Source organism: Pseudophryne corroboree, chromosome 3 (assembly GCF_028390025.1).
Source record: "Pseudophryne corroboree isolate aPseCor3 chromosome 3, aPseCor3.hap2, whole genome shotgun sequence".
NCBI classification, from domain to species: domain Eukaryota; kingdom Metazoa; phylum Chordata; class Amphibia; order Anura; family Myobatrachidae; genus Pseudophryne; species Pseudophryne corroboree.
In genome coordinates this window covers 577,661,784-577,683,749 of record NC_086446.1, presented here as the reverse complement: position 1 = coordinate 577,683,749, position 21,966 = coordinate 577,661,784, and the positions used below count along the sequence as shown (strand labels likewise).

Genomic DNA, 21,966 nt, shown 5'->3' with positions numbered 1-21,966 from the left:
CCTTGCCGGCGCGCGCTGGGGCCGCTCTTAGCAACAAGGGAAATCTGCGCTGCTGAAGGGATCCCGCTGTTGTGCTGCGGTATTATAATACCGCTGGCCGGTGCGCGCTGGGACCGCTCTCATCAGGTCCCGTAGTGGCCCTTCTCTCGCAGCGCCTTTATTAGAAATCAATAAGAAATTAAATGAAAAGAAAAACCCTACGCTAACTGGCCCTTATAACAACCAGTACTCACAGATCTGATGTGAAGAGGATCTCCTGTGAGAGAAGCAGATCCCTTTAAAAAGGATCTTAGTCTCTCAGTAATATCAGGCTTTGTCTCCCTTTTCCTAGGGAGACGCAGCTCCTTCGTTATCTGTATTTTCCGGTCGAGAGATGCAGGTCCCTTCAATAGGGATCTTTGTCTCTCACAATTTCGTGGCTTTGTCTCCCTTTTCATTAGGGTGACGCAGTCCATATCAAGAAATAAAGAGAAAAAATTTAAGTTTAGTCAGGAGCTCAAAGCTCCATGTGCTACCTCCTTAGCACAATTTTCAAAACTGAGGGAGGAGGGATGTGAAGGAGCAGGAGCCGGCTGTGCAGACAATACTGATTTTAGATTGTGCCACACCTCCGGTTGCAAGCTTCACACCCCTAATGTCTAAGGAAGCTCCAGTGTCCCCTAGTGGATGAAAGAGAAAATAGTTTAGTGTTATCATAAGCCTTAGAAAATAGGAGAGCTCTTTCCCATTACAGAAGAGAATCAAAAGATATTTGTAGACTGAAAAAAATAGTAATTGTAAAGCATTTTGTGAATTGTGGTTTCTTGAATGCATTACCAACAACCAACAAATCTTTCACAAGACAAGCAAAACAGAAGGCCTTCAATATGGAGGTATTCTGCAACATGTTAAGTATGTTACACAAGGATGATTAAAAAAAATATAAGAATTTACTTACCGATAATTCTATTTCTCGTAGTCCGTAGTGGATGCTGGGGACTCCGTCAGGACCATGGGGTTTAGCGGCTCCGCAGGAGACAGGGCACAATAATAAAAGCTTTAGGATCAGGTGGTGTGCACTGGCTCCTCCCCCTATGACCCTCCTCCAAGCCTCAGTTAGGATACTGTGCCCGGACGAGCGTGCATAATAAGGAAGGATATTGAATCCCGGGTAAGACTCATACCAGCCACACCAATCACACCGTACAACCTGTGATCTGAACCCAGTTAACAGTATGATAACAACGAAGGAGCCTCTGAAAAGATGGCTCACAACAAGAATAACCCGATTTTTGTAACAATAACTATGTACAAGTATTGCAGACAATCCGCACTTGGGATGGGCGCCCAGCATCCACTACGGACTACGAGAAATAGAATTATCGGTAAGTAAATTCTTATTTTCTCTAACGTCCTAAGTGGATGCTGGAGACTCCGTCAGGACCATGGGGATTATACCAAAGCTCCCAAACGGGCGGGAGAGTGCGGATGACTCTGCAGCACCGAATGAGAGAACTCCAGGTCCTCCTCAGTCAGGGTGTGCCCCTGACCAAGTAGCAGCTCGGCAAAGTTGTAAAGCGAGACCCCTCGGGCAGTCACCCAAGATGAGCCCACTTCCTTGTGGAATGGGCTTTTACTGATTTTGGCTGTGGCAAGCCTGCCACAGAAAGTGCAAGCTGAATTGTACTACAAATCCAGCGAGCAATCGTCTGTTTAGAAGCAGGAACACCCATCTTGTTGGGTGCATACAGACTAAACAGCGAGTCAGATTTTCTGACTCCAGTCGTCCTGGAAACATATTTTCAGGGCCCTGACAACGTCAAGTAACTTGGAGTCCTCCAAGTCCCTAGTAGCCGCAGGTACCACAATAGGTTGGTTCATGTGAAAAACAGAAAACACCTTAAGGAGAAATTAAGGACGAGTCCTCAATTCTGCCCTGTCAGAATGAAAAATTAAGTAAGGGCTTTTATATGATAAAGCCGCCTATTCTGACACACGCCTGGCTGAAGCCAGGGCTAATAGAATCTTCACCTTCCATGTGAAATATTTTAATTCCACAGTGGTGAGTGGATCAAACCAATGTGACTTTAGGAAACTCAAAACAACATTGAGATCCCAAGGTGCCACTGGGGGCACAAAAGGAGGCTGTATATGCAGTACCCCTTTTACAAACGTCTGAACTTCAGGCACTGAAGCCAGTTCTTTCTGGAAGAAATTCGACAGGGTCGAAATTTGAACCTTAATGGACCCTAATTTTAGGCCCATAGACAGTCCTGTTTTCAGGAAATGTAGGAACGACCTAGTTGGAATTCCTCTGTAGGGACCTTCTTGGCCTCACACCACGCAACATATTTTCGCCAAATGCGGTGAAAATGTTTTGCGGTTACATCCTTCCTGGCTTCGACCAGGGTAGGGATGACTTCATCTGGAATGCCCTTTCAGGATCCGGCGTTCAACTGCCATGCCGTCAAACGCAGCCGCGGTAAGTCTTGGAACAGACAAGGCCCCTGCTGGAGCAGGTCCTTTCTTAAAGGTAGAGGCCACGGTTCTTCCGTGAGCATCTCTTGAAGTTCCGGGTACCAAGTCCTTCTTGACCCATCCGGAACCACGAGTATCGTTCTTACTCATCTCCTTCTTATGATTCTCAGTACTTTTGGTATGAGATGCATAGGAGGGAACACATACCCTGACTGGTACACCCACAGTGTTACCAGAGCGTCCACCGCTATTGCCTGAGGGTCCCTTGACCTGGCGCAATATTTGTCTAGTTTTTTGTTCAGGCGGGACGCCAACATGTCCACCTTTGGTTTTTCCCAATGGTTTACAATCATGTGGAAGACTTCCCGCTGAAGTCCCCACTCTCCCGGGTGGAGGTTATGCCTGCTGAGGAAGTCTGCTTCCCAGTTTTCCCCTCCCGGAATTAACACTGCTGAGAGTGTTATCACATGATTTTTCGCCCAGCGAAGAATCCTTGCAGTTTCTGCCATTTCCCTCCTGCTTCATGTGCCGCCCTGTCTGTTTACGTGGGCGACTGCCGTGATGTTGTCCCACTGGATCAATACCGGCTGACCTTGAAGCAGAGGTCTTGCTAAGCTTAGAGCCTTGTAAATTGCCCTTAGCTACAGTATATTTATGTGGAGAGAAGTCTCCAGACTTGATCACACTCCCTGGAAATTTTTTCCTTGTGTGACTGCTCCCCAGCCACTCAGGCTGGCATCCGTGGTCACCAGGACCCGGTCCTGAATGTCGAATCTGCGGCCCTTTCATAGATGAGCACTCTGCAGCCACCGCAGAAGAAAACACCCTTGTCCTTGGAGACAGGGTTATCCGCTGATGCATCTGAAGATGCGATCCGGACCATTTTCCCAGCAGATTCCACTGAAAAGTTCTTGCGTGAAATCTACCGAATGGGATCGCTTTGTAAGAAACCACCATTTTTCACAGGACCCTTGTGCAATGATGCACTGATACTTTTCCTGGTTTTAGGAGGTTCCTGACTAGCTCGGATAACTCCCTGGCCTTCTTCTCCGGGAGAAAACATCCTTTTCTGGACTGTGTCCAGAATCATTCCTAGGAACATTAGACGTGTCGTCGGAAAAAGCTGCGATTTTGGAATATTTAGAATCCACTCGTGCTGTCGTAGAACTACTTGAGATAGTGCTACTCCGACCGCCAACTGTTCTCTGGACCTTGCCCTTATCAGGAAAGCGTCCATATTTCTTTTAGGAAGAATCATCATTTCGGCCATTACCATGGTAAAGACCCGGGGTGCCGTGGACAATCCAAACGGCAGCGTCTGAACTGATAGTGAGTTCTGTACCACGAACCTGAGATACCCTTGGTGAGAAGGGCAAAATTTGGACATGTAGGTAAGCGTCTCTGATATCCAGTGACACCATATCGTCCTGGTTCGCCATCACTGCTCTGAGTGACTCCATCTTGATTTGAACCCTTGTATGTAATTGTTCAAATCTTTTAGATCTCACAGAGCCGTTTGGCTTCAGTACCACAATATAGTGTGGAATAATACCCCTTCCCTTGTTGTAGGAGGGGTACTTTGATTATCACCTGCTGGGAATACAGCCTGTGAATTTTTTCCCAATACTGCCTCCCTGTCGGAGGGAGACGTTGGTAAAGCAGACTTCAGGAACTTGTGAGGGGAAGACGTCTCGAATTTCCACTGTACACCTGGGATACTACGTGTAGGATCCAGGAGTCCACTTGCGAGTGAGTCCACTGCGTGCTGAAACTCTTGAGATGACCCCCCACCGCACCTGAGTCCGCTTGTATGGCCCCAGCGTCATGCTGCGGACTTGGCAGAAGCTGTGGAGGACTTCTGTTCCTGGGAATGGGCTGCCTGCTGCAGTCTTCTTCCCTTTCCTCTAACCCTGGGCAGATATGACTGGCCTTTTGCCCGCCTGCCTTTATGGGTACGAAAGGACTGAGACTGAAAAGACTGTGTCCTTTTTTGCTGAGATGTGACTTGGGGTAACAAAAGTGGATTTTCCAGCTGTTGCCATGGCCACCAGGTCCGATGGACCGCCCCTTTATACGGCAATACTTCCATGTGCCGTCTGGAATCTGCATCACCTGACCACTGTCATGTCTATAAACATCGTCTGGCAGATATGGACATCACATCTACTCTTGATGCCAGAATGCGCATCTCGCATATATTGAAATGCATCCTTAAAATGCTCTATAGTCAATAAAATATTGTTCCTGTCAAGGGTATCAATATTTTCAGTCAGGAAATCCGACCAAGCCCCCCCAGCGCTGCACATTCAGGCTGAGGCGATTGCTGGTCGTAGTATAACACCAGTATGTGTGTATATACTTTTTAGGATATTTTTCAGCTTCCTATCAGCTGGCTCTTTGAGGGCGGCCGTATCTGGAGACGGTAACGCCACTTGTTCTTATAAGCGTGTGAGCGTCTTATCCACTCTAAGGTGTGTTTCCCAACTCGCCCTCACTTCTGGCGGGAAAGGGTATACCTCCAATAATTTTCTATCGGAGGAAACCCACGTATCATCACACACTTTAATTTATCTGATTCAGGAAAAACTACAAGTAGATTATTCCCACCCTACATAATACCCTTATTTGTGGTACTTGTAGTATCAGAAATATGTAACACCTCCTTCATTGCCCTTAACATGTAACGTGTGGCCCTAAAGGAAAATACGTTTGTTTCTTCACCGTCGACACTGAAGTCAGTGTCCGTGTCTGTGTCGACCGAGGTAAATGGGCGTTTTTACAAGCCCCTGACGGTGTCTGAGACGCCTGGACAGGTACTAATTTGTTTGCCGGCCGTCTCATGTCGTCAACCGACCTTGCATCGTGTTGACATTATCACGTAATTCCTAAATAAGCCATCCATTCCGGTGTCGACTCCCTAGAGAGTGACATCACCACTACAGGCAATTTGCTCTGCCTCCTCACCAACATCGTCCTCCTACATGTCGACACACACGTACCGACACAGCACACACACAGGGAATGCTCTGATAGAGGACAGGACCCCACTAGCCCTTTGGGGAGACAGAGGGAGAGTTTGCCAGCACACACCAAAAACGCTATAATTATACAGGGACAACCCCTTATACAAGTGTTTTCCCTTATAGCATTTTCACATATGTAATCATATCGCCAAATAAGTGCCCCCCCTCTCTGATTTAACCCTGTTTCTGTAGTGCAGTGCAGGGGAGAGCCTGGGAGCCTTCCTCACAGCAGAGCTGAGCAGGAAAATGGCGCCGTGTGCTGAGGAGAATAGGCCCCGCCCCCTAAAACGGCGGGCTCTTCTCCCGGAGTTTGTGAGATCTGGCAGGGGTTAAATACATCCATATAGCCTCAAGGGCTATATGTGATGTATTTTAGCCATAAAAAAGGTATAATACATTGCTGCCCAGGGCGCCCCCCCCAGCGCCCTGCACCCTCAGTGACCGCTGGTATGAAGTGTGCTGACAACAATGGCGCACAGCTGCAGTGCTGTGCGCTACCTTATGAAGACTGAAAGTCTTCTGCCGCCTGTTTCTGGACCTCTGGACCTCTTCAACTTCGGCATCTGCAAGGGGGGTCGGCGGCACGGCTCCGGGACGAACCCCAGGGTGAGACCTGTGTTCCGACTCCCTCTGGAGCTAATGGTGTCCAGTAGCCTAAGAAGCAAATCCATCCTGCACGCAGGTGAGTTTACTTCTCTCCCCTAAGTCCCTCGTAGCAGTGAGCCTGTTGCCAGCAGGACTCACTGAAAATAAAAAACCTAACTTAAACTTTTATTCTAAGCAGCTCAGGAGAGCCACCTAGATTGCACCCTTCTCGGCCGGGCACAAAGATCTAACCGAGGCTTGGAGGAGGGTCATAGGGGGAGGAGCCAGTGCACACCACCTGATCCTAAAGCTTTTATTATTGTGCCCTGTCTCCTGCGGAGCCGCTAAATCCCATGGTCCTGACGGAGTCCCCAGCATCCACTTAGGACGTTAGAGAAATAATAATAATAATAATTCAGTTTGGTCTAATCTTCTGCTCCAGGGGAGGTTTTGGTCCTTCCCGAGCTTGCCTTAGGACACCTGTATTTGAGTGCTGCTCACTTGCTCTATCCCTGTCTCTCTCATAGTGATGGAACTTTCTACTTCAGCATCTTTTTATTTTCCCTCTCTGCATTTCCTGCGTAGTCTCTTACTGCTGTCTGTTTCCTTCCAATTTTATTTGTAGAGGACAAACGGCGGTAGAGATAAAATGTTTGTGTAAGTGGACCGCCAAAGCGGATTTACTGTCACTGTTGTGCATTTTGTTTCTCGTCAGTTGGCAGCAGCAGCTCTCCCTGCACATGTCATGGACACATTGTTTAGTAGGATTTGCTGCATGCATACCCTCCAACATTTTACACATTAAAAAAATGAGACAAATTAGGAAAGGGGGCGTGGCCACAGGTAAAGGGAGTGTGGCCAAGCTCCCTTCCAATACTTTCAATGTAAATTTGGAGAGAAAGAATCGGTACAAAGCCCTTTTTGGCCGGTACAGACCATAAAAAAAAAAAAAGGTACTGTACCTGCCCAAAAGGTACAGTTGGAGGGTATGCTCCATGGTGTGCATTGCCAAAGTGACTGCTGAGGCAGTGTATAAAGCAGCTGAGGATAAGTCACAGCTTCCATTTACCACTGCAAGATATAAGGGTGGTTTCCCCTGGCGGGAGAGAGAGTGCCCATGCAGCGGTTGGCTCAAAATAAAATCTACCTTTCAGCATATACCTTTGATTAAGTCACTATCATTCTCATAACGAGTTAACATCACATACACCTACATGGGGAAAGCAAGGAAAAGGGTAAGCTGAAACCTAATACTCCCGTGTAAATTTCTTTTCCGACCCCCCTTCAGCAGGATAGTTTTTCCTCCACTATGTTATTAGTTAAGTACACTAAACGGATTGATGGTATAAAGGACTGTTATTCTCTTATGGGGATATTTTTGATGTCCGGTATAGACAACTGAGGTAACAAAGTGTAAGCACAGGAGAACCATTTTCCGTAATAAGAAAAGTGACCTTTTCACCAGGATGTCTGACTGCCGGTCACAATACCGGCACCTACATTCCACCCCCTCAAAATCACTACAGTCGGCATGTCGACTAACAGGGACTACTCCCACTCGTGGCTGTCCAGGACACCCATAGAGTGGGGATAGAACATGCGGCAAGCCCGCAAGGGGCTTCGTTGCGCTCGTCCCCCCCGCCGGCAATCTCAATGCAGGGTTCCCACCGTCAGTATGGTGACCGTTTCCAACCCCTTTTTACCATCCTGAATCTATAAAATTGCTTTACTGACTCAGTGCTGCTTGTGCACATGGCAGAGACCATGCACTGCACACAGAGGGGCAGATTTATTAAGCTCGGTGAAGTGATAAAGTGGAAGGTGATAAAGCACCAGCCAATCAAATCCTAACTAACATGTCACAGGCTGGGTTTGAAAAATGACAGTTAGGAGCTGACTGGCTGGTCATTTATCACCTTACAATTTATCACTCCACCGAGCTTAATAAATCAGCCCCAGAGTACCTTCATCGTCCAATCACAATGGCTCCTTACTAAGCTTGATAATAGCCAGTGGCAGAATGCTAATAAGGCTGTAGTCAGGAGTACCGTGAAAGAAGTAGTAAGCACATCATGAAAAAGAGACCACATTTACCTCCTAGAGCTCCAGTTTTGAGGATTTATGTCTGTGGGAACAGATAGGAAAAAATGACCAAGGACTAAGGGAATTATACCCATAGTTAACATACTCATCCACGACTAAGGAATTCTCTAAAACATGACCTGGTTGAGAACTCAGAGTTGATCAATCCCAATATACGCAAGTGTTGGAAGGGCATATACAAAGTCATAAACTGTACCACACACCAGAATAGTTTATTTTCATTATTGTATGTTACAACCCCTTTAAACGCTTAATTATTATATGGATACAAAAGTAACATAAAAATTCTCACTCACTTCAACCAATCGCTGTATATATCCAGAAGAGAGGATGGGCTTGAGTCCTGATCTTTCTGTTAGAAAAGATAACAATGTTATTATTATTACATTTTATTTATAAGGCGCCACATGTGTTTCGCAGTGCCGTACAAAGGACAGTACAGGGAGACAAAACATAGCATTACAGTAAATAAACAGAAATAGAGTACAGGTAACAGAGCACCACACGTTCTCAAGACATAATACAGCTAAGATGTAAGTATTGATGGAGTGATCATCGTACTACTAGAGGCTGGTGGCCATAGATGGAGATGAGCCTTTACTAGCAGGATAAAGATGGTCATTGAGTAGGGGAGAGCTGCGAGTGAAATGTGTAGAGACGAGGGCTTAGATAACAAGAGGAAAGAGGGCTCTGCTCTGAAGAGCTAACAATCTAGTGGGGAGGGGTGACAGACAGATGACAAGGGGTGCAGGCAAGTGGGAGGTAGCCTGATGGCAGTATGCAAGCAAAGCTGAGGTGTTCACGGCATGAGGCAGGGGGGTATATTACAGAATGCAAACCAGAAGCAGTTACAAATCAATATGCCGCACAGGATAGCCAATCATCCTTGTCCAAGTGCAAGAATCCCCGATCTCAGCACCATAAAGGGTGATCGGTATGTGAAAGAAGGAGGAGATTTCTCTTATAGCCAAATTAGCACAAAGCTCAGAAGTTTACAGTATTCTCCATGCTTACAGTACAGGGGATAGTGGAAATGTAATGACATGTACCTGCTACTTCTACAAAGTCAGAGGCGTACGCAGTTAATGCAATCCACTCGCATTAACTGCTTGCCCAGGACAGAACCTGCGCAGAACGCGCCTGTCTCGAAAACTGCAGTTGCATCGCGATGCAACCTGAATAAGGCCCTATATGCAGTTGTGTACAATAATAAAAGATATGCAGCTGTAATAATGCGCCTTAAATATGCTAGCACCCAATACAATGGGAGGACCCGCTCACTGGAGATCATAGTTAACAAATGGTGATTAAGATACTAATAACAGATATCAAGAGCCAACACCCCTTCATATACAAAGGATTCATGCCCCTTCATGACCAGACCACACTTTAAAACTGGCTGATCACTAAAATGTAAACTAGATTTTCATTCTGAAAGTGTGTGTGTGTGTGTGTGTGTGTGTGTGTGTGTGTGTGTGTGTGTGTGTGTGTGTGTGTGTGTGTGTGTGTGGAGGGGCAAACTTACGCACTATCGCAAGTAATTTGCAGGTAACAATCAACACAAAAGTGACATGGCTCTCACTTTACAGCATATTAATATACACATTGTTTTCAAATACTAAGAAAAAACAGCAACAAAAATACACTTTTTATAGTTATTTTTAGCACATACAGGCAGGGGTCTATTTATTAACATTATATTAAAAAAAATATTAATGTTTCACACCCTTTTCACATTATTTTACGATCACTGAAATGTATTAAAGGGCTTTTGGAGCAGTTTTCGTGAGAAACAACTGTTGCGATGGGGAGGGATCCCGGTGGCAGCAGTAGTGACGGACAGAGGCGCATGCGCAGCAGGACATTGGGGTATTTTTTTTTTATACTAAAAATACCCAGATGATGCTGCGGAGAGGCATCGCAGGAACAGTGCTTTCTCGCAATCTCTGTCCCTGCGTGCAATAATTGATACATCCATGAAAGGTACTCAATTATCGCATTGTGAGTTTGGTCGATATCACCTGTCATCCACATCAATTGCGGATGGTGATAAATCTGCCCCATAGTTACACTAAAATATATTTGCATATTACTACTTCATATAGCAGTACCAATTACCAGTACTTTCATACAATGCCTAACAGTTATTGAGCCCAGGAATAAAGGTAGACATGGTGATTTCTAGGAGCTTGGATTCTGAGCTTTGTGTATTACCATCATTAATATCAACTTTTATATATAAAGCCCCACAAATTGCCCACAGAAATGTACCATTAGCCAATTGCTGCGTATAGGTCTTGCTCACGGGTATGGGTCGACACTCATTAGGTTGACATGCATTAAGTCGACAGGGTCACTAGGTCGACAGGTCAACATGAGTTTTTAGCACGTCAACCTAATGACCATGTCGACCTAGTGACCCTGCCGACCAATAATGGTCGACCTAATGACTGTCGACATAAGTGGTGTCGACCTAGTGACAGTATCCCTTGCTGACATTAGAACAGTGGTTCTCAAACTCGGTCACCCAGCAGGTGCACAGGTGTATTAATTTCTCACCGACACATTTTAAAAGGCCCACAGGTGGAGCCAATTATGTCACATGTGATTCTGTGAAGAGATCTGCAAAACATGCACCGTGTGGGGTCCTGAGGACAGAGTTTGAGAACCTGTGCATTAGAAAAATGATGGGTACTTTCCCACATGAAGGTAAACTGCTATACAACCCCATGATAGGGGTGCGTATTTAATTAAATTATTCCCCGCTTTCTCAGCGGGCACACCGCCTGTTGGCTGGTTGAAAGTCACAGGACATATTGATTTTTTGCTGGGTGATATTCTTTGCCCTTTTTGATTAAGTATTTCTGTCGCAGTTCAATATTTTCAAGTTCACCAAGGGGATTGTTTTATGGGTGACAATTCATCAGTCTCACTCATTATCCTGTGTAAAAATAAGCAATAACTACTGTTTACAGTAATATACTTTGCCACTGTCATAAGTGACCCTCAAGATTTTCGCATGTTATTATACCAGTTTCCGGGTTCTTTAATATTAATAGGATATGTTAAACATACATAACCCCATATTCAGCGAATGGGCACCATTTACATGAATTTGTCGGTCTGTGTATGGTCATCATTATTACATTCACTGTTTTTCCTCCTTTTCTGTGGTACCTGCATCATACCTTTTACAGTCACCAAGAATCATCATATTTAAACAACATAGGTGACCAAAAGGATACCCATAGCAACTAATCAACTGTCTTCGCAATATCTCTTAAATTCTTCAACTACGCTCCTACTTTTCTTCCTTCTGTGAACTCTCATCCACGATTCTGGCAAGGGTGTCCCCCCAGGGACGCGTCTCGCCAGTCTAACGTGGACAGTAGATTCACATTTATCTGTCTACCGTTACCTACTCAACGTTATATTGCAGCCTTATCATTTTTCTCCCGAGAAGGAATCAATCCTTCCGCTTCGGTGCACTCTCATTGGTGATATAGGGCTAGTTCTCTCTACGACCATACCCCTACGTTCACGCCCAATCTCGTCCGATCTTGGAAGCTAAACGGAGGTGGGCTGGGTCAGTACCTAGACAGGCGACTGCTAGGGAATACCCGGTGAAGTAGGAAGATTCTCTTCCCTATAGTAATACAGGTTGAGTATCCCATATCCAAATATTCCGAAATACGGAATATTCCGAAATACGGACTTTTTTGAGTGAGAGTGAGATAGTAAAACCTTTGTTTTTTGATGGCTCAATGTACATAAACTTTGTTTAATACACAAACTTATTAAAATAAGAATTTACTTACCGATAATTCTATTTCTCGGAGTCCGTAGTGGATGCTGGGGTTCCTGAAAGGACCATGGGGAATAGCGGCTCCGCAGGAGACAGGGCACAAAAGTAAAGCTTTACGATCAGGTGGTGTGCACTGGCTCCTCCCCCTATGACCCTCCTCCAAGCCTCAGTTAGGTACTGTGCCCGGACGAGCGTACACAATAAGGAAGGATTTATGAATCCCGGGTAAGACTCATACCAGCCACACCAATCACACCGTACAACCTGTGATATAAACCCAGTTAACAGTATGATAACAGAAGAGCCTCTAAAAGATGGCTCCCTACAACAATAACCCGAATTAGTTAACAATAACTATGTACAATTATTGCAGATAATCCGCACTTGGGATGGGCGCCCAGCATCCACTACGGACTCCGAGAAATAGAATTATCGGTAAGTAAATTCTTATTTTCTCTATCGTCCTAGTGGATGCTGGGGTTCCTGAAAGGACCATGGGGATTATACCAAAGCTCCCAAACGGGCGGGAGAGTGCGGATGACTCTGCAGCACCGAATGAGAGAACTCCAGGTCCTCCTTAGCCAGAGTATCAAATTTGTAAAATTTTACAAACGTGTTCTCCCCTGACCACGTAGCTGCTCGGCAAAGTTGTAATGCCGAGACCCCTCGGGCAGCCGCCCAAGATGAGCCCACCTTCCTTGTGGAGTGGGCCTTTACAGATTTAGGCTGTGGCAGGCCTGCCACAGAATGTGCAAGTTGGATTGTGCTACAGATCCAACGAGCAATCGTCTGCTTAGACGCAGGAGCACCCATCTTGTTGGGTGCATACAATATAAACAACGAGTCAGATTTTCTGACTCCAGCTGTCCTTGCAATATATATTTTCAATGCTCTGACAACATCCAGTAACTTGGAGTCCTCCAAGTCACTTGTAGCCGCAGGCACTACAATAGGCTGGTTCAGATGAAATGCTGACACCACCTTAGGGAGAAAATGCGGACGAGTCCGCAGTTCTGCCCTGTCCGAATGGAAAATCAGATATGGGCTTTTGTAAGATAAAGCTGCCAGTTCTGACACTCTCCTGGCCGAAGCCAGGGCTAGTAGCATGGTCACTTTCCATGTGAGATATTTCAAATCCACATTATTTAGTGGTTCAAACCAATGAGATTTGAGAAAGTCCAAAACAACATTGAGATCCCACGGTGCCACTGGGGGCACCACAGGAGGCTGTATATGCAGCACTCCCTTAACAAAAGTCTGGACTTCAGGAACTGAAGCCAATTCTTTCTGGAAGAAAATCGACAGGGCCGAAATTTGAACCTTAATAGATCCCAATTTGAGACCCATAGACAATCCTGATTGCAGGAAATGTAGGAATCGACCCAGTTGAAATTCCTCCGTCGGAGCACTCCGATCCTCGCACCACGCAACATATTTTCGCCAAATGCGGTGATAATGTTGCGCGGTTACTTCCTTCCGTGCTTTAATCAAAGTAGGAATGACTTCTTCCGGCATGCCTTTTTCCTTTAGGATCCGGCGTTCAACCGCCATGCCGTCAAACGCAGCCGCGGTAAGTCTTGAAACAGACAGGGACCCTGCTGAAGCAAGTCCCTTCTCAGAGGTAGAGGCCACGGATCTTCCGTGATCATCTCTTGAAGTTCCGGGTACCAAGTTCTTCTTGGCCAATCCGGAACCACTAGTATCGTTCTTACGCCTCTTTGCCGTATAATTCTCAATACTTTTGGTATGAGAGGCAGAGGAGGAAACACATATACCGACTGGTACACCCAAGGCGTTACCAGCGCGTCCACAGCTATTGCCTGCGGATCTCTTGACCTGGCGCAATACCTGTCCAGTTTTTTGTTGAGGCGAGACGCCATCATATCCACCATTGGTCTTTCCCAACGGGTTACCAGCATGTGGAAAACTTCTGGATGAAGTCCCCACTCTCCCGGGTGAAGGTCGTGTCTGCTGAGGAAGTCTGCTTCCCAGTTGTCCACTCCCGGGATGAACACTGCTGACAGTGCTATCACATGATTTTCCGCCCAGCGAAGAATCCTTGCAGCTTCTGCCATTGCACTCCTGCTTCTTGTGCCGCCCTGTCTGTTCACATGGGCGACTGCCGTGATGTTGTCCGACTGGATCAACACCGGCTTTCCCTGAAGCAGAGGTTCTGCCTGGCTTAGAGCATTGTAGATTGCTCTTAGTTCCAGAATGTTTATGTGAAGAGACGTTTCCAGGCTCGTCCACACTCCCTGGAAGTTTCTTCCTTGTGTGACGGCTCCCCAGCCTCTCAGGCTGGCGTCCGTGGTCACCAGGATCCAATCCTGTATGCCGAATCTGCGGCCCTCCAATAGATGAGCACTCTGTAACCACCACAGAAGAGATACCCTTGTCCTTGGAGACAGGGTTATCCGCTGGTGCATCTGAAGATGCGACCCTGACCATTTGTCCAACAGATCCCTCTGGAAAATTCTTGCGTGGAATCTGCCGAATGGAATTGCTTCGTAAGAAGCCACCATTTTTCCCAGGACTCTTGTGCATTGATGTACAGACACCTTTCCTGGTTTTAGGAGGTTCCTGACAAGCTCGGATAACTCCTTGGCTTTTTCCTCCGGGAGAAAAACCTTTTTCTGAACCGTGTCCAGAATCATCCCTAGAAACAACAGACGTGTTGTCGGAATTAACTGGGATTTTGGAATATTCAGAATCCACCCGTGCTGTTTTAGCACTTCTTGAGACAGTGCTAATCCCATCTCTAGCTGTTCTCTGGACCTTGCCCTTATTAGGAGATCGTCCAAGTATGGGATAATTAATACGCCTTTTCTTCGAAGAAGAATCATCATCTCGGCCATTACCTTGGTAAAGACCCGAGGTGCCGTGGACAATCCGAACGGCAGCGTCTGAAACTGATAGTGACAGTTCTGTACGACGAACCTGAGGTACCCCTGGTGTGAGGGGTAAATTGGAACGTGGAGATACGCATCCTTGATGTCCAAGGATACCATAAAGTCCCCTTCTTCCAGGTTCGCTATCACTGCTCTGAGTGACTCCATCTTGAACTTGAACTTCTTTATGTACAGGTTCAAGGACTTCAGATTTAGAATAGGTCTTACCGAGCCATCCGGCTTCGGTACCACAAATAGAGTGGAATAATACCCCTTTCCTTGTTGTAAAAGAGGTACCTTGACTATCACCTGCTGAGAGTACAGCTTGTGAATGGCTTCCAAGACCGTCACCCTGTCGGAGGGGGACATTGGTAAAGCAGACTTCAGGAAACGGCGAGGTGGATTCGTCTCTAGTTCTAACCTGTACCCCTGAGATATTATCTGCAGGATCCAGGGATCTACCTGCGAGTGAGCCCACTGCGCGCTGAAATTCTTGAGACGACCCCCCACCGCCCCCGAGTCCGCTTGAGAAGCCCCAGCGTCATGCTGAGGCTTTTGTAGAAGCGGGGGAGGGCTTCTGTTCCTGGGAAGGAGCTGCCTGTTGCTGTCTCTTCCCCCTTCCTCTGCCTCGTGGCAGATATGAATATCCCTTTGCTCTCTTGTTTTTAAAGGAACGAAAGGGCTGCGGTTGAAAAGTCGGTGTCTTTTTCTGTTGGGGAGTGACTTGAGGTAAAAAGGTGGATTTCCCGGCTGTAGCCGTGGCCACCAAATCCGATAGACCGACTCCAAATAACTCCTCCCCTTTATACGGCAAAACTTCCATATGCCGTTTTGAGTCCGCATCGCCTGACCACTGTCGCGTCCATAAACTTCTTCTGGCCGAAATGGACATAGCACTTACCCGTGATGCCAGTGTGGAGATATCCCTCTGTGCATCACGCATATAAAGAAAAGCATCCTTTATTTGCTCTAAAGACAGTAAAACATTGTCCCTATCCAGGGTATCAATATTTTCAATCAGGGACTCTGACCAAGCTACCCCAGCACTGCACATCCAGGCTGTCGCTATAGCTGGTCGTAGTATAACACCTGTATGTGTGTATATACTTTTTTGGATATTTTCCATCCTCCTATCTGCTGGATCTTTAAGTGCGGCCGTCTCAGGAGAGGGTAACGCCACTTGTTTTGATAAGCGTGTGAGCGCCTTGTCCACCCTAGGAGGTGTTTCCCAGCGCGCCCTAACCTCTGGCGGGAAAGGGTATAAAGCCAATAACTTCTTTGAAATTAGCATTTTTTTATCGGGGGCAACCCACGCTTCATCACACACCTCATTTAATTCTTCTGATTCAGGAAAAACTATAGGTAGTTTTTTCACACCCCACATAATACCCTGTTTAGTGGTACCTGTAGTATCAGCTATATGTAACGCCTCCTTCATTGCCAAAATCATATAACGTGTGGCCCTACTGGAAAATACGGTTGATTCGTCACCGTCACCACTAGAATCAGTGCCTGTGTCTGGGTCTGTGTCGACCGACTGAGGCAAAGGGCGTTTTACAGCCCCTGACGGTGTTTGAGGCGCCTGGACAGGCACTAATTGATTGTCCGGCCGTCTCATGTCGTCAAACGACTGCTTTAGCGTGTTGACACTATCCCGTAATTCCATAAATAAAGGCATCCATTCTGGTGTCGACCCCCTAGGAGGTGACATCCCCATATTTGGCAATTGCTCCGCCTCCACACCAATATCGTCCTCATACATGTCGACACACACGTACCGACACACAGCAGACACACAGGGAATGCTCTTAACGAAGACAGGACCCCACTAGCCCTTTGGGGAGACAGAGGGAGAGTTTGCCAGCACACACCAAAAGCGCTATATATGACAGGGATAGCCTTATAATAAGTGCTCCCTGTATAGCTGCTTTAATAATATATTTTTGCCACAATTTTGCCCCCCCCCTCTCTTTTTTACCCTGTTTCTGTAGTGCAGTGCAGGGGAGAGCCTGGGAGCCGTCCTGACCAGCGGAGCTGTGTAAGGAAAATGGCGCTGTGTGCTGAGAAGATAGGCCCCGCCCCTTTTTCGGCGGGCTCGTCTCCCGCTCTTTAGTGGATTCTGGCAGGGGTTAAATATCTCCATATAGCCCCCGGAGGATATATGTGAGGTATTTTTAGCCAAATTAGGTTTTCATTTGCCTCCCAGGGCGCCCCCCTCCCAGCGCCCTGCACCCTCAGTGACTGCCGTGTGAAGTGTGCTGAGAGGAAAATGGCGCACAGCTGCAGTGCGCTACCTTCAGAAGACTGAGGAGTCTTCTGCCGCCGATTCTGGACCTCTTCTCGTTTCAGCATCTGCAAGGGGGCCGGCGGCGAGGCTCCGGTGACCATCCAGGCTGTACCTGTGATCGTCCCTCTGGAGCTAATGTCCAGTAGCCAAGAAGCCAATCCATCCTGCACGCAGGTGAGTTCACTTCTTCTCCCCTAAGTCCCTCGTTGCAGTGATCCTGTTGCCAGCAGGACTCACTGTAAAATAAAAAACCTAAGCTAAACTTTTCTAAGCAGCTCTTTAGGAGAGCCACCTAGATTGCACCCTTCTCGGCCGGGCACAAAAATCTAACTGAGGCTTGGAGGAGGGTCATAGGGGGAGGAGCCAGTGCACACCACCTGATCGTAAAGCTTTACTTTTGTGCCCTGTCTCCTGCGGAGCCGCTATTCCCCATGGTCCTTTCAGGAACCCCAGCATCCACTAGGACGATAGAGAAAATATTGTATTAAATGACCTTCAGGCTGTGTGTATAAGGTGTATATGAAACATAAATGAATTGTGTGAATGTAGACACTTTGTTTAATGCACAAAGTTATAAAAAAATATTGGCTAAAATGACCTTCAGGCTGTGTGTATAAGGTGTATATGAAACATAAATGCATTCTGTGCTTAGATTTAGGTCCCATCACCATGATATCTCATTATGGTATGCAATTATTACAAAATACGGAAAAATCCCATATCCAAAATACCTCTGGTCCCAAGCATTTTGGATAAGGGAGATTCAACCTGTAACACCAACAGCAGTATCACCACTTATACTCAATCCTACTACCCCTTTAACCTCTATTCGTTACAATTTATTTATCTATGATAGTGGCAAACTATTAGAATTGTTAAACAGTGTGTGGGTTCTCCCACTCACGAATTTAACCCTATTCAGGGCCGCATTAATACAAACACAGTTTGTACAGATCTTTGGCAGACGGAGGCAGCTTAAGATGTAGCTACTTTCCGATATGCATTTATCCAGGCATAATTAAGATCTGAACATTTCACATTTTTTTGCAACAAAAAAATTAATTTTCTTTGAGACATACTTCCCGTAGTATACATTCATGGCTACTCATGTTTAATTTATCTTGTTTTGAGTTCTTATGTGTGAAAAAGAGTATAAGCCAAAGACGACATTATTAAGTTTCAGGCTCATCATTTACTGACCATCATTTAAGAAAATTTAATAAGAGTGCGCCCAAACAAGAGTCATACTTTTCTCCTTGTACATATACCATTGTTTTCCGTTTATGACTCTGGGCGCACCGCCATACGGACAGATAGGAATTTCCAAACATTATTGTCCATTTCTGGCTCTCAAATAATTTAGTGTGTGTATTTGGAATCTAGGTCTGTGCAGGATCGAAACTTTCGTTTCCTCATTAGAAAAATGACAAAGTCAGTCTCATAACTATTCCCTGCAGACAGAACAGTTTTCAAATATAAATTTTACTACTTGTAAACAGAGGGAAAACAACTATAACGTGGTGCATAACTAATAAATGGCGACAAGACATTTTACATAAATAAGCCTTGTGTTCTATTTATTTGTTTCATTTACTCTTTACAAGGGAAAATGATTGGGGAAAGTGTGGGTATAATTATTAGCCTTTATTTATATGGCGCCACAAGGGATCCTCAGCGTCCAATTACAGAGTGCATAAGAAGTTTTCACGCTAGGCTATTTTAGTAGGGCACCCTGCCCGAGTTTTAAAGGGCAAAATGTGCCCTGCCCCTTTTGCAGCGCACTGCTAAAACAGCCTGTCCGGTGCTTGATGCCACGCACGGCATCTATTCACATTCAAGGGAGAGCTTGGAGGAAACCCAGCGCACACAACCCCATGAGTGGCGCGACGGGCTGGACACGCCCCCTTTATGTGCCCCCGCATCACCAGCTCCATGCCCCCAGAAAATCCTGGGTGGGAACACTACATAAGTAAAACAAGAGAACAGTGCCTAAAGCCGGGCACACACCAATTGACATTTTAAAACGGATTTGCTGATAACCATTTGTTATGACAAATTCTTAAAATTGTCCAGTGTGTACTCATTACATCGCTAGCAATGCACGCTCCCACGGGTCGCTAACAACAACCCCTGTCATCTTTACATACAGCTCACTCTTGGGATGCCACGCTGCGGAACACAGCGTGGCCCCGCTCCTGCCGGAATCGACCAGGGTATGCACTTGATGACGCGGCACCGATCTTGCCGAGTACACATTATCAGCTTATGTGTAACCAGCTTTACAGTTCAAGATAATACAGGACAAGCACATTGTATTCAAACATAGCTGCATCAGCAGATTACACTGAAATAAGTTTCAGGGTGGCAGAAAACAAGAAGGATTTGGTGCCATTGAAGGGAGTATGGAGTAGATGATAGCCTAAGTAAGAGAAGGAAAAGCACAAGAGAAGAGGGCCCTGCTCGTGAGAGCTCACATTATAAAAAGGAGGGGCAGACCGGGTGACACAGATGGGTAGACAGTGAGCATGGGAGCAGTGATTGCAAAATATGCAATATATTGCATTTTTATGTGCTATACACAATGAAAAACTGAGCGGAGCCTGCAAGACCCACTGTGAATCATTGCTCGCCGCAGCAGCACACAACAATCCTCAGCATCCCCCATCCAATTGCCGCTGGCAGCGTCTATTCTTCTTCCCTCCCTGCTCGCCAGCACCCTGCTCTGAAATGTAAATCTAGCTTAGCGCTCTAAGGGGTGTGGCCTAACTACTACAGACGGTCAGCGGTACTGCCTTTACCATGGTCGTATTGTCGGCGCCTGAGACTCCTACCCCCTGGCAGCCGATTGTGAACCCGCGGCTGCACGTAATCACACCACGCGACTTGCAGCAGCAATGACAGTAGTGCTGGGCTCCTCCACCAGTCTGTGTTCTATCCCATGACCGCCTCAGCAACCTCCTACCAACTTTTATCTACCCAAATCCCTCCCCGCAACCCCAAGTACTGCCCTAGCTGCTATGTACCCTTAACCCCAGCACTGCCTGGTGCTAACCCCCTTGCACCCAGTACTGTCCCAGCTGCTACCCTTACCACCTCCCTAAACACTACTGCCTGCCACTAACCCCCTCCTTGCCCCCCAGCACGGTCTCAACTACTGTCTGCCCCAAGCATTGCCTGACCTTACCACCCTCTACCCAACCGCTGCTTGCCCTTATCCCCCTCTACTACAAATGCTACCCAACACCAGCACTGTCTCAACAGTTTGTACGGGATGTAACGTGTGGCACCTCACACGAATAGATACTACCCAATACACAGGAACATCAATGTGCATCTTATAATTTTAGTCATTACATTTACTATAAAATGTAAAAAAAAAAAAATCATTGGGTTAAAGATGTATCACTGCTTGGAGAGTAATAAAATGGAAAGTGATAAACTACCAGCCAACCAGCTCCTGTCATTTTTCAAACACAGCCTGTGACATGGCAATTAGGAGCTGACTGGCTGGTACTTTTTCTCTCTCCATTTTATCACATTCCAAGCGATGATGCATCTAGCTCATTGTGTTCTATTCATTCAACACACCTTATTGCTTTGTAATGTACTGCACAAATATATTTAGTATACTTACTGAAGGCCTATGTTAAAGAGTACATGGTCTAAAGTTGGTTAGTCTGATTAGTTTATTTAAATGAGGAATTATGAACAAATATATAACTATCCTAACAGCATGCTTATATTCCCTACAGCCCGATCAATGTGTAGAACGCATTCTCGGCTTCTGTGGAACTATAAGTTCCAGCACTGCGTGCCATGCTTAGTACTACAGTTCCACCACAGCTGTAAAACCACAGGCTACAGAAAACCCCATACAGGAGGGCAGCAGCCAGTACCCCCGACCAGGTGTCTCACCCCTCCTGTGGCCTTGATGAACTCCTTAGCTGCGTTGGTGAACTGGTTGTCCCGCAGGAAGCGGAGAACAAGCGGGAAGAGATCGCTCGACACCACTCGCTGCTGATCCGCCATGCTGCCAGGGTAGATGCTAGAATCAAGTCTCCGGCCTCGCTCAGACACGCACGCTGCTGCTCCCGGCGCCAATCACGTGGAGGAAGGGAACTCCGCTGGTTGTCGCATAACTATGACGTCACCGGAATGAGATCCACGGCTGAGTGCTGAGAGTGACGAGTCTAGTCTGGGTGTAGCAAGATGGAACCTTCTGGCTGCATGTCAGGGACTATAGCATACAGGTTACCCCATCCCCTGGGATCATTTGTGTGTTTTGGTTGGTGACAATATTTAATCATTAAACAAGAAATGAAAAAGGACACACAAGTGTGAAAGAGGTGGCTGCGGTGCTTTTAAAATGAGACACACACAGTCCCTTACCCACTTTTCTCTGACGTCCTAGTGGATGCTGGGAACTCCGTAAGGACCATGGGGAATAGACGGCTCCGCAGGAGACTGGGCACATCTAAAGAAAGAATTAGGACTATCTGGTGTGCACTGGCTCCTCCCCCTATGACCCTCCTCCAAGCCCCAGTTAGATTTCTGTGCCCGGCTGAGCTTGATGCACACTAGGGGCTCTCCTGAGCTCCTAGAAAGAAAGTATAATTTAGGTTTTTTATTTTACAGTGAGACCTGCTGGCAACAGGCTCACTGCACCGAGGGACTAAGGGGAGAAGAAGTGAACCTACCTAAGTGGTGGTAGCTTGGGCTTCTTAGGCTACTGGACACCATTAGCTCCAGAGGGATCGCACACAGGACCCAACCTCGTCGTCCGTTCCCGGAGCCGCGCCGCCGTCCCCCTTACAGAGC

The 21,966-nt window shown here is 46.6% G+C and overlaps 1 protein-coding gene and 1 pseudogene across 2 annotated transcripts in view; one reads left to right on the top strand and one right to left on the bottom strand.

Moving 5' to 3' along the window:
• The window catches only part of NOLC1 (nucleolar and coiled-body phosphoprotein 1), a 149,791-nt gene extending 128,457 nt beyond the window's left edge, over window positions 1-21,334 (bottom strand). The window contains exons 1-2 of one of the 2 annotated variants that reach the window (XM_063961382.1): window positions 21,064-21,334; window positions 8,465-8,520 (exon numbers count right to left, since the gene is read on the bottom strand). In XM_063961382.1, the coding sequence (XP_063817452.1) occupies window positions 8,465-8,520; window positions 21,064-21,177 (170 nt within the window). In that variant the 5' untranslated portion in view covers window positions 21,178-21,334. The remainder of the gene's footprint in view (window positions 1-8,464; window positions 8,521-21,063) is intronic. The other variant, XM_063961381.1, reaches the window with a different exon arrangement.
• Window positions 11,685-11,803, top strand: LOC134898450 (5S ribosomal RNA; annotated as a pseudogene).
• Window positions 21,335-21,966: the final 632 nt, after the last annotated feature.